Consider the following 12369-nt stretch of genomic DNA (forward strand, 5'->3'; position numbering starts at 1 on the left):
ATAATGGCATTTGTTAAGCCCCTTACTGTGTGCGCCAAGCGCTGGTCTGAGCGCCGAGGTTGATACGGGGTGTCCCCCCGTGGGGCTCACAGTCCTCACCCCCATTTTCCAGATGAGGTCACACCGAGGCACCGAGAAGTGAAGCGATTTGCCCAAAGTCACCCAGCTGACGGGCGGCGGAGCCGGGATTCGAACCCACGGCCTCCGGCTCCCAAGCCCGGGCTCTTTCCACTGAGCCGCGCTGCTTCTCCACAGGGCCGTTCGCACAGTGTGAGCTCATATTCTAGCGAGCGACCGAGCGAATCGGTCGCTGAGTAAATCGGAAGCGGCGTGGCTCGGTGGAAAGAGCCCGGGCTCCGGAGTCAGAGGCCACGGGTTCGACTCCCGGCTCTGCCGCTCGTCAGCTGGGTGACCGTGGGCGGGTCGCCTCACTTCTCTGGGCCTCAGCGACCTCGTCTGTAAAACGGGGATTAACCGGGAGCCTCACGTGGGACGTCCCGATGACCCCGTATCTCCCCCGGCGCTCAGAACAGGGCTCTGCCCCTAGTAGGCGCTTAACAAATACCAACACTGTTGAATCGAGCAACGATCACGGGTGTGTGTAAAACCATCGGCCCCGAAATTTCTCTCAGGACCTCTCGGTGCCTCCGAAGGGCCCCGCAATATTCGAGTTCGTCATTTCATTCGCCGTTTTCGCGTTCCCACACGGTCCTCGCTGAGCACGTACGTGCCGGGCACTGTTCTGAGCACCGGGGTCTCCGTGTGGGGGAGGGAGGACTCCGTGATTTCGAAGGCGTGCGCGCACAACAGAGAGCAGCCGGCAAATTAAATTTATCGCCTCTAGAACGGGCGGGCCGCGGGAATTCCTACCGTGTCGGGAGGAGCCGCGAGGACGTGAAGCGAGACGTCTGAACTCTGCTGTAACTCTACTGCATTAATAGTCTCCCAAGCGCTTAGCAGCGTGGCTCAGTGGAAGGAGCCCGGGCTTGGGAGTCCGAGGTCATGAGTTCGAATCCCCGCTCCGCCCCCCCCGTCAGCTGTGTGACTGCGGGCGAGTCCCTTCACTTCTCTGGGCCTCAGTTCCCTCATCCTTTAAAATGGGGATGAAGACCGCGAGCCCCACGTGGGACGACCCGATGACCCCGTATCTCCCCCGGCGCTTAGAACGGTGCTCCGCACGTAGTAAGCGCTTAACAGAGAGCAACGTTATTACTTATTAGACCGTACCCTCTCCAGAACCCTCTGCTCTGCACAGAGTAAGCACTCGGTAAACATTACCGGACGGACGCGCTCGGCGATCTTCCCTCCAAGGCCACCCACGTCAAAAGCGGCCGCCCGCACGGGGTGAGGGCCCGGGAGTCAGGAGGACCCGAGTTCTAATTCCGACTCGGCCACAGGTCCGCCGGGTGACGTCGCCTCGCTTCCCCGGGCCTCGGTTACCTCGCGCGCGGAAGGGGGGACCCCACGTGGGACAGGGACTGTGCCCAATCTGATGAATTTCCATCTCCCCCAGTGCTCGAGACGGCGCCGGGCACATAGCTTAACGAGTACCACTATTATTAGTAGCAGTAGCATCAAGATCTATTATTTCGGGGCTCGAGATGACGAAGCACCCTTCCCCGCGGTTTTGGCCGTTGGGCTAGGGAGGCATTCTCGCGGTCCCCCACCCCGCATCGCCCGACGTCACCTGGGCCATCCGCCGGACGGCGGCGTGGAACTCCTCGTTTCCGACCTCGGGCGTCCAAGGGGACGATCCCGCTCCGGGCTGGTCACTACGGGGCAGGGGGGCGTTCCCGTTAGCCACGGACCGGTCGGTGAACACCAACAGACCCTTCCTGGAGAAATCGAAGTCCGCCAAGCCGCCGGGGGGTCGACAGCCGAGCTGCGGAGGCCCAGGAAAATGATCAGAAACGCGTCGGGAAGGGGAGGTGCGAGTTCGGCGTGGGCGGGGAACATCGCTACTGTTTTACACTTTCCCCAAGCGCTCGGCGCGGCTTAGAACGGCGCTCGGCACACAGTGAGCGCTTAAACACCATAATTATCATCGTCGTTACGGCGCTCCGCACACAGGCAGCGCTCGATAACTACGACCGCTTCGTGGAGTCCGCGCGCTCCTCGCGGACACGGACCCCCGTCCCCCCCGCTGGAGCCCCGTCAGGGACGGGGACGGTGTTTAAGCTCCCCCTCTAGAGCCTAAGTTCGTCGTACGGAGGGATCGTGACCGCTTATTGCCACGTCGTCCCCTCCCGAGCCCTCAGCCCAGCGCTCCGCACGCAGTAAGCACTCATATACGACGGAACGAGCAGTTGCGTGGTCTCTCCCGGCGCTTAGCCGAGTGCTCGGCACGCAGGAAACGCTTAAAAAAAGCTCCGTTGTGGTACGGTCATTCATTTAATCCTATCTGTTGAGCGCTCACTGTGTGCAGAGCGCTGCGCTCATTACAGTTTCCCAAGCGCTCAGTACAGAGGGCACTCAATAAATACCACTGATTGCCTTCCGATCTATCAGTCTCGCATCCTTCCCAGTGATTAGCACATAGCGTCTAGCTTAATGCTATAAATGTACTCCAGCAGCGTGGCTCAGCGGAAAGAGCCCGGGCTTGGGGGTCAGAGGTCGCGGGTCCGAATCCCGGCTCTGCCACTCGGCAGCCGGGTGGCCGGGGGCGAGTCGCTTCGCTTCTCTGGGCCGCAGTTCCCTCATCTGTAGAACGGCGATTGACCGTGAGCCTCACGTGGGACGACCCGATTCCCCTGTATCTCCCCCGGCGCTTACGCCGGTGCCCCGCACGTCGTAAGCGCTTAACGGATACCGACGTTATTATTGCCTGGGCCTCAGTGGCCTCATCTGGAAAATGGGGATGAAGACCGGGAGCCTCACCTGGGACAACCTGACGACCGGGTACCTCCCCCGGCGCTTAGAACAGTGCTCTGCACACGGTAAGCGCTTAACGAATACCAACATTGTGATCATTGTCCTCTGGGCCTCAGTGACCTCATCTGTCAAATGGGGATTAAAGCGGGGACGACCTGACGACCTCGCACCTCCCCCGGCGCTCAGAACGGCGCCGGGCACGTAGTCGGCGCTTCGCAAATGCCCTCGTCGTCACCGCCACGCCTAAATATCCTCCCGCCCTTCCACCTCGCCCTAATCCCGCTCTCCCGCTACGACCGGCAAGCTCCCGGTGGGCGGGGACGGAGCCGAGGACCGACCGAGGGTCCCGCAGGCGCTCAATAAATGCCACCGCCGCCCGGCTCACCTGCTCCTTCAGCTGGCGGATGGACCGCTGAAGCGTGAGTATCTGGTCGAAGAGCGGGCTGCGCAGAGCGTCGCCGAAAAGGCTCAGTTTCTCCTCCTGGGACACGTCCCCCCGTTCCTGCAGCTTCGCCTGCAGGCGATCGAGAACCTGCAGAATCTGCAGCTTATCTGCGGGGGAGGCAAACCCCGACGGGAGGTCCGAGGTCAGGTCGCCTCGTAATTCGCTCCCCGCTGTCGCCGTCCCTACGGCTCAGCGGAAAGAGCCCGGGCTTGGGAGTCGGAGGTCGCGGGTTCTAAGCCCGGCTCCGCCACTCGTCAGCCGGGTGACCCCGGCCGAGTCACTTCACTTCTCTGGGCCTCGGTTCCCTCGTCTGGAAAACTGGGATGAAGACCGGGAGCCCCACGTGGGACAACCTCATTAGCCTGTATCTACTACGGTGCTCAGCACATAGTAAGCCCTTAACAGACGGCGACGACGATGACGGCGTCCGTTAAGCGCTTACTATGGGCCGAGCACCGTTCTAAGCGCTGGGGGAGATACAAGGTCATCGGGTCGTCCCCCGTGGGGCTCCCGGTCTTCATCCCCATTTTCCAGAGGAGGGAGCTGAGGCCCAGAGAAGCGAAGCGACTGGCCCACGGTCGCGCAGCTGATAAGCGGCGGAGCCGGGGGATTAGAACCCACGACCTCGGACTCCCAAACCCGGGTTCCTTCCACCGAGCCACCCGACCGCGCTCTATCCACTAGGCCAATTATTCCTGTGATTATTGAGGGCGGGGATTAGATCAAACTGGACTGTGCTAAATGTTCAGCTAAGCGTACACGATAAACACGGTCGACGGTGCCGATTTTACGACGCACACCGTACCTGCGGCCGGATTTTCTGGCATCTTCGATCTGTGCGCGTCAAATCCTCTTCCTCCTACGTAAGCGACTGGAAGAGATACGTCAGAGGAGAAAAGACGACTCGACTGTAGACGGTCCGCTCCCCCGGACTACACGCTCGATAAAAACGTCGGTATTTGTTAAGCGCTTACTACGTGCAGGGCACTGATCGAAGCGCTGGGGGAGGTCCGGGGTCGTCGGGTCGTCCCACGTGAGGCGCCCAGTCCCCGTCCCCCTTTTGCAGATGAGGCCACTGAGGCACAGAGAAGTGAAGTGACTCGGCCACGGTCACACAGCTGACGAGTGGCAGAGCCGGGATTCGAACCCGTGACCTCTGACTCCCAAGCCCGGGCTCCTTCCACTGAGCTCGCACAGGGCAGGGGCCAGACGCCGAAAAAGGGTCTGGAAGCCAAATCAAACTCCCCCCCCCAAAAGGGGGCCCCGGTCACCCCCATCCCCCGCCACGTCTTTCCGCTGGGATCTGACGGGCCCCCAAATTTCACTTTTACTCTCCGAAAAGGACCCGAGGTGGGAGTTGGACAAGCAGCGTGGCTCGGGGGAAAGAGCCCGGGCTGGGGAGTCGGCGGTCCTGGGTTCGAATCCCGGCTCTGCCACTCGTCAGCTGGGTGACCGTGGGCGAGTCACTTCACTTCTCTGGGCCTCAGTTCCCTCATCTGTCCAATGGGGATTAAAAGTGTGTGAGCCCCACGTGGGACGTGGGACGACCCGATTCCCCCGTATCTCCCCCAGCGCTTAGAACGGTGCTCGGCACCTAGTAAGCGCTTAACAGATACCAACGTTATTATTATTATTATTATTATCTGTGACCTCATATGGGAAAGGGGGATGAAGCCTGTGAGCCTCACGGGGGGGCAAACCGACGACCCCGTGTCTCCCCCAGCGCTTAGAACGGTGCTCGGCACGTAGCAAGCGCTGAACGAATACCGACGTTATGATTATTATCAGTTGGCAGGTTAGAGAAGAAAGAACCGTAGAAGAGAAAAGGACACGGAACTCTTCCTATCGACGCCGCGCTCCCAAATCCACGGGGACGACGCCGGGAGGAGACAATCCATCCCACCCCAATCGAAGGAATCACGCAAAACTGTGCGACTAACAGCGTGGCTTCATCCCGATGGGGGGGGGGGGGGGGGGCGAACCGATTATTTAATCATCCCTTCTCTTCCACCTAGTTGCGTTCCCTTTTTATTTTTCAATAAGGCGAAGTCGTCGGCCTGTTTTTAAGAGCGCTTGCAAAATCCCAGCTCCAACCACTCAGGAGGGAGCCGGGGCCGGAGAGCTCGATGACGAGGAAATACTTCTCTGATGCGGAGTGGCTGAAACCCACCCGCCGGCCAGAAAAACGCAGGTGGGTTTTTAATATTGTATCGGCAGATCCCGGGCAAGAAAAAAAGAGTGTCGGGACGGCTCGTGACGCCGGGCGTCTCGCCGCCCCGCTGCACGTCCCCCGATCGGTGGAGATGATCGCCGAAATCCAGGGAAGCTACCAAGGTATCGTCCGGCGTTCGGCATTTCCCCTCGTACGGCCGATCGGCTGGGTGGCCTGCTTTTTTACGGTAACGACGACGATAACGCCGGGACCCGATAAGCGCCTACTACGCGCCGAGCACCGTGGCAGAGACGAGGAAATCGGGTTATGATTATGATAACGTTGGTATCTGTTCGGCGCTTCCTACGCGCAGAGCCCCGTTCCGAGCGCCGGGGGAGGTACGGGGTCATCGGGTCGTCCCCCGTGAGGCTCACGGTCTTCGTCCTCGTTCGACAGATGAGGGAACTGAGGCCCAGAGAAGTGACGTGACCCGCCCAAGGTCACACAGCCGACCGGTGGTGGATTCGGGATTAGAACCCGTGACCTCTGACTCCCAAGCCCGGGCTCTTTCCGCTGAGCCACGAGAAGCAGCTTGGCCCAGTGGGTAGAGCTCAGGCCTGGAAACCAGAAGGTTCGTTCATTCATTCATTCAATAGGATTTATTGAGCGCTTACTAGGTGCGGAGCACCGTGCTAAGCGCTTGAGATGAACAAGTCGGCACGGGTCACGGGTCGGGTTCTAATCCCGGCCCCGCCACTCGTCTGCCGCGAGACCTCGGGCAAGTCACTTCTCTTCTCTGGGCCTCAGTCACCCCATCCGAACGGCGGGGATCGAGACGGTGAGCCCCACGGGGGGGGGCGGGGGACCGTGTCCAGCCCCATTCGCTCGGATCCACCCGGGCGCTTAGTACGGCGTCCGGCACGTAGGAAGCGCTTAACGAATACCACCGTAGGGAAGCGGCTGTGGCTCAGCGGAAGGAGTACGGGCTTGGGAGTCCGAGGTCACGAGTTCGAATCCCAGCTCTGCCGCTCGTCGGCCGTGCGACCGTGGGCGAGTCACTTCGCTTCTCTGGGCCTCGGCGACCTCATCTGTAAAACGGGGATCAACCGGGAGCCTCACGCGGGACGACCCGACGACCCCGTCTCTACCCCGGCGCTCGGGACGGCGCCCTGCGCGTAGTGAGCGCTTAACGGATACCAACATTAAAATGGGGATTAAGACCGGGAGCCCCACGTGGGACAACCCGATTCCCTTACGTCTACTTAGAACAGCGCTCGGCACACGGTGAGCGCTTCAGCATTTTTTTTGGTATTATTAGAGGGGAGGAGGTGGACCTCATCGTTGCCCCCATCCATCTTAGAGACGAGAAACCCAGCCCGACGTCCATCGTCCCCTCTGGCCCGTGAGCTCGCTGCGGGCGAGGGAGCGGGTCTCCCCACTCTTTTCCTAGGGTCCTCTCCCCAGCGCCCGGGACGGCGCCCCACGCACGGCAAGCCTTCGATCCGACCCATCCACCGAGTCTCTGGCCAAGGCGGGGGCGGCGGGCGGGCGGGCGGGGGGAGCCCAAGGCAACGGATGGTGGTCCGGGCCTGGGGCCGGGGGGCGGAGAGGAGGCGGGAGGAGGAGGAGGAGGAGGAGGAGGGGGGAGGACGAGGAAGAGGGAGAGGGAGTGGAGAAGGGGGGCAGGAAGAGAAGGGAGGGGGAGGGGGAGGGGAGGAGGAAGGGGGGAGTAAGAGGAGAAGGAGGAGGGGAGCAGGAAGAGGAGGAGGGGAGCAGGAGGAGGAGAAGGAAAAGGAAGGGGAGGAGGAAGAGGAGGAGGGGAGGAGAAAGAGGAGGAGGAAGAGGAGGAGGAAGAGGGGAGGAGGAGGAGGAGTGGGGAGGAGGAGGGGAGGAAGAGGAGAAGGAGGAGGGGAGGAGGAAGAGGGGACGAGGAGGAGTGGGGAGGAGAAGGAGGAGGGGAGGAGAAGGAGGAGGGGAGGAGGGGGCAGGAGGAAGAGGAGGAGGAGGGGAGGAGGAGGAGGGGAGGAGGAAGTGGAGGAGGGGGGCGGGAGGAAGAGGAGGAGGAGGGGAGGAGGAGGAGGGGAGGAGGAGCAGGAAAAGGAGAAAGAAGGGGGGGGGCAGGAGGAGGGGAAGGAGGAGAGGGAAGAGAAGGAGGAGGACGGGAGGAGGAAGAGGAGGAGGAAAAAGAGGGGAGGAGGGGGGAGGAGGGGGGCAGGAAGAGGAGGAGGGAGGGGGAGGAAGGGGAGGAGGGAGGGGGAGGAAGGAGGAGGGGAGGGAGGGGAGGAGGGGGCAGGAAGAGGAGGAGGAAGGGGAGGAGGGAGAGGGAGGAAGGGGAGGAGGGAGGAGGAGGGAGGGGAGGAGGGAGGGGAGGAGGGGAGGGGGAGGAAGGAGGAGGGGAGGGAGGGAGGAGGGGGGCAGGAAGGGGAGGAGGGGGGCAGGAAGAGGAGGAGGGAAGGGAGGAGGGAGGGGGAGGAGGGGAGGGAGGGGAGGAGGGGGGCAGGAAGAGGAGGAGGGGGGCAGGAAGGGGGGCAGGAAGGGCAGGAGGAGGAGGAGGAGAAAAGCTCTGATTAGAAAGCAAAGGTCGAAGGCGGGGCAAGGTCCGCCCGGTTCCCCCTCCCTCCCGCGCACACCCCCCGCCCCCCCCCCCCCCAACACGCAAACGACATTAATTCAGTGGTATTTTCTGAGCGCTTGTTGCGCGCGGGGCAGCGTACTGAGCGCTTGGAAAGTCCCGTCCCCCGCCCCCCCCTGCGGCCCTGTGACCCGTCGCCCCGGGCTGGGGGGGGGGGGAGGGGCGATCGCGCAGCCTCCGCCTTACCTGCGTCGGGAGCCGGGGGCGTCTCCCCCGTCCCCCCTCACCTGGGCGGAAGTGCGCCGCCGGAGGAGGACGCCACACACCTGGACACGCCCGGCCCCGCCCCCTCCCGCCTCGTCCAATCGGGACCCGCCTTCCCCCTCTAGGCCCCGCCCACCGCGCCCCGCCCTGCTCACCTCCCCTCCGTCCCCTCCAGGCCCCGCCCCCTCCCTCCTCGTCCAATCAGAGACCGCCCTGCCCCCCTAGGCCACGCCCACCCCGCCCCGCGCGGCTCACCTCCACCCCCCTTTTCCTGCCAAGCCCCGCCCCCTCGCTCCTCGTCCAATCGGCGCCCGCTCTCCCCTCCTAGGTCCCGCCCGCCGCGCCGGGCTCACCTACCCCCCTTTCCTCTCCAGGCCCCGCCCCTCCCTCCTCGTCCAATCAGAGCCCGCCCCGCCCTCCTAGGCCCCGCCCTCCGCGCCCCGCCCTGCTCACCTCCTCCCCCGGCCCCTCCCGGCCCCGCCGCCTCCCTCTTCGTCCAATCAGCGCCCGCCCTGCCCTCCTAGGCCACGCCCACCGCGCCGGTCACCTCGACCTCCCTTCCTCGTCGAGCCCCGCCCCCTCCCGCCTCGTCCAATCAGCGCCCGTCCTTCCCCCAGGCCCCGCCCACCCGGCCTCGCGCCGCTCACCCCCACCCCCGCCTTTCCTCTCCGGCCCCCTCCCGTCTCTCCCTCCCTTCCCGTCCAATCAGCGCCCGCCCTCCCCCCCCCCGTCGGCCCCGCCCACCCGGCCGCGCGCGCGCGCGCGCGCTCGCTCGCGCTACTCACCTCCACCCCCCCTCTCCTTGCCCCGTCCCGTCCCGTCGCTCCCCGCGGCCGGAGGGGAAGGGGGCGGGGCTGAGGGCTTGAGCGACAGCTGACGGAGGAGCGCCGGCCGGGCCCGCCGGGCCCTGTGCGCATGCGCGCTCCCGGTCTCTCGCTCCTTTCTGTCTCTCTGTGTCTCTCTTTCTGTGTCTCTCTCTGTCTCTCTGGGTCTGTCTCAGGCTCCCTCTGAACGTGTTGCTCAGTGCTTGTCTCAGTCTCTCTGGCTCTTCCTGTGTCTCTCTCTGTCTCTTTGGGCCTGTCTCAGTCTCTCTCTGTCTCTCTCTGTCTCTGCCTCAGTCTCTGTCTCCTGTGTCTCTCTGTCTCTGCCTCCTCCTGTGTCTCTCTCTGTCTCTCTGTCTCTGCCTCTCTGTCTCCGTCTCTCTGCCTCTGTCTCCTCCTGTGTCTCTCTCTGTCTCTTTCTGTATCTCTGTCTCTTTGGGCCTGTCTCAGTCTCTCTCTGTCTCTCTGTCTCTCTGTCTCTGCCTCCTCCTCTGTCTCTCTCTGTCTCTGCCTCAGTCTCTGTCTCCTGTGTCTCTCTGTCTCTGCCTCCTCCTGTGTCTCCCTCTGTCTCTCTGTCTCTGCCTCCTCGGTGTCTCAGTCTCTCTGTCTCTGCCTCCTCCTGTGTCTCTCTCTGCCTCTCTGTCTCTGCCTCAGTCTCTCTGTCTCTTCCTCCTCCTGTGTCTCTGTCTCTCTGTCTCTGCCTCTTGTGTCTCTCTCTGTCTCTGCCTCAGTCTCTCTCTGCCTCCTGTGTCTCTGTCTCTCTGTCTCTGCCTCTTGTGTCTCTCTCTGTCTCTGCCTCAGTCTCTCTGTCGCTGCCTCCTCTTGTGTCTCTCTCTGTCTCTGCCTCAGTCTCTCTCTGCCTCCTCCTGTGTCTCTGCCTCTCTGTCTCTGCCTCCTCCTCTGTCTCTCTCTGTCTCTCTGTCTCTGCCTCCTGTGTCTCTCTCAGTCTCTCTGTCTCTGCCTCCTTCTGTGTCTCTGTCTCTTTGGGCCTGTCTCAGCCTCTCTGTGCCTCTGTCTCTGCCTCCTCCTGTGTCTCTCTCAGTCTCTCCATCTCTGCCTCCTCCTGTGTCTCTCTCTGCCTCTCTGTCTCTGCCTCCTCCTGTGTCTCTCTCTGTCTCTCTGTCTCTGCCTCCTGTGTCTCTCTCAGTCTCTCTGTCTCTGCCTCCTTCTGTGTCTCTGTCTCTTTGGGCCTGTCTCAGCCTCTCTGTGTCTCTCTGTGCCTCTGTCTCTGCCTCCTCCTGTGTCTCTCTCAGTCTCTCCATCTCTGCCTCCTCCTGTGTCTCTCTCTGCCTCTCTGTCTCTGCCTCCTGTGTCTCTCTGTCTCTGCCTCCTCCTGTGTCTCTCTCTGCCTCTCTGTCTCTGCCTCAGTCTCTCTGTCTCTGCCTCCTCCTGTGTCTCTCTCTGCCTCTCTGTCTCTGCCTCCTTCTGTGTCTCTCTCAGTCTCTCTGTCTCTGCCTCCTTCTGTGTCTCTGTCTCTTTGGGCCTGTCTCAGCCTCTCTGTGTCTCTCTCTGTGCCTCTGTCTCTGCCTCCTTCTGTGTCTCTGTCTCTTTGGGCCTGTCTCAGCCTCTCTGTGTCTCTCTCTGTGCCTCTGTCTCTGCCTCCTCCTGTGTCTCTCTCAGTCTCTCTGTCTCTGCCTGCTTCTGTGTCTCTGTCTCTTTGGGCCTGTCTCAGCCTCTCTGTGTCTCTCTCTGTGCCTCTGTCTCTTTGGGCCTGTCTCAGCCTCTCTGTGTCTCTCTGTGCCTCTGTCTCTGCCTCCTCCTGTGTCTCTCTCAGTCTCTCCATCTCTGCCTCCTCCTGTGTCTCTCTCTGCCTCTCTGTCTCTGCCTCCTTCTCTGTCTCTCTCAGTCTCTCTGTCTCTGCCTGCTTCTGTGTCTCTGTCTCTTTGGGCCTGTCTCAGCCTCTCTGTGTCTCTCTCTGTGCCTCTGTCTCTGCTCAGTCTCTCTGTCTCTGCCTCCTCCCGTGGCTCTCTCGGTCTCTCTGTCTCTGCCTCCTCGGTGTCTCAGTCTCTCTGTCTCCGCCTCCTCCTGTGTCTCTCTCTGCCTCTCTGTCTCTGCCTCAGTCTCTCTGTCTCTGCCTCCTCCTGTGTCTCTCTCTTTCTCTCTGGGCCTGTCTCCATCTCTCTGTCTCTCTGTGACCGTGTTGCTCAGTGTCAGTCTCAGTCTCTCTTTCTGTGTCTCTCCCTGTCTCTCCGGTCTGTCTCTCTCTGACCATGTGGCTCAGGGTTTGCCTCTGTCTCTGCCTCTTTCTGTGTCTCTCTCAGTCTCGATCTCTGCCTCCCTGTGACTGTCTCTGCCTTGTCTGTCTCTGTCTCTCTCAGTCTGGGTCTCTGCCTCTCTCTGTGTCTCTCTGTGTCTCTGCCTCCTCCTGTGTCTCTCTCTGTCTCTGCCTCCTCCTGTGTCTCTCTCTGTCTCTCGGGGTCCGTCTCCATCTCTCTCTGACCGTGTGGCTCAGTGTCTGTCTCAGTCTCTCACCGTCTCTCTCTGACCGTGTTGCTCGGTGTTTGTCTCGGTCTCTCTGAGTCTCTCTCTGTGTCTGTCTCTGGCCCTCCCTGTCTCTGTCTCACCCTCTCTCTGTGTCTCTCTCAGTCTCTGTCTCTCTGTGTCTCCCTCAGTCTCTCTCTGCCTCTGTGTCTCTCAGCCTCTCTCTCTTTCTGTGTCTCTCTCAGTCTCTGTCTCCCTGTGGCTATCTCTCCCTTGCTCTGTCTCTGCCTCTGTCTCTGACTGTGTTGCTCAGTGTTTGTCTCCGTCTCTGAGTTTCTCTGGGTCTCTGGGTCTGTCTCAGTCTCTCTGTCTCTTTCTGTGTCTCTCTCAGTCTCGATCTCTGCCTCCCTGTGACTGTCTCTGCCTTGCTCGGTCTTTCTATCTCTCCCTCTGTGTGTCTCTCGGTCTCTGTCTCTCTGTGACTGTCTCTGCCTCGCTCAGTGTTTGCCTCAGTCTCTCTGTCTCTGCCTCCTGTGTCTCTCTCTGTCTCTCTGGGTCTGTCTCAGTCTCTCTTTCCCTGTCTCTCCCTGTCTCTCTTGTCTCTGTCCCTCTCACTGTCTCTCTCTGACCCTGTGGCTCAGTGTTTGTCTCAGTCTCTCTGCGTCTCTCCCGGTCTCTGTCCCTCTGTGTCTGTCTCTGGAAAGGGAGCAGGGATTTTCAAGGATGATGGAAAGGCACTGGCTTCAAAGAGCTAAAACCGGCCAGAAATCCACCACGTTGACTCCCTTCAGCCCTGATGGTGCTCGCCCAGGTCTCATCGGAC

General features: G+C 61.6%; 2 protein-coding genes across 12 annotated transcripts in view; one reads left to right on the plus strand and one right to left on the minus strand.

The window, feature by feature from the left end:
* The window catches only part of PATJ (PATJ crumbs cell polarity complex component), a 224080-nt gene extending 215695 nt beyond the window's left edge, over window positions 1-8385 (minus strand). For 10 of the 11 annotated variants that reach the window (XM_039914706.1, XM_029083123.2, XM_029083119.2 and 7 more), the window contains exons 1-4: window positions 8287-8385; window positions 4122-4187; window positions 3257-3423; window positions 1688-1882 (exon numbers count right to left, since the gene is read on the minus strand). In XM_039914706.1, coding sequence (XP_039770640.1) covers window positions 1688-1882; window positions 3257-3423; window positions 4122-4143 — 384 coding nt within the window. In that variant the 5' untranslated portion in view covers window positions 4144-4187; window positions 8287-8385. The remainder of the gene's footprint in view (window positions 1-1687; window positions 1883-3256; window positions 3424-4121; window positions 4188-8286) is intronic. The other variant, XM_029083120.2, reaches the window with a different exon arrangement.
* TM2D1 (TM2 domain containing 1) overlaps window positions 5443-12369 on the plus strand; it is a 48614-nt gene continuing 41687 nt past the window's right edge. The window contains exon 1 of the mRNA XM_029083277.1: window positions 5443-5650. Within this exon, the coding sequence (XP_028939110.1) occupies window positions 5443-5650 (208 nt within the window). The remainder of the gene's footprint in view (window positions 5651-12369) is intronic.

The sequence above is a fragment of the Ornithorhynchus anatinus genome, chromosome 18, assembly GCF_004115215.2.
Source record: "Ornithorhynchus anatinus isolate Pmale09 chromosome 18, mOrnAna1.pri.v4, whole genome shotgun sequence".
NCBI classification, from domain to species: Eukaryota; Metazoa; Chordata; class Mammalia; order Monotremata; family Ornithorhynchidae; genus Ornithorhynchus; species Ornithorhynchus anatinus.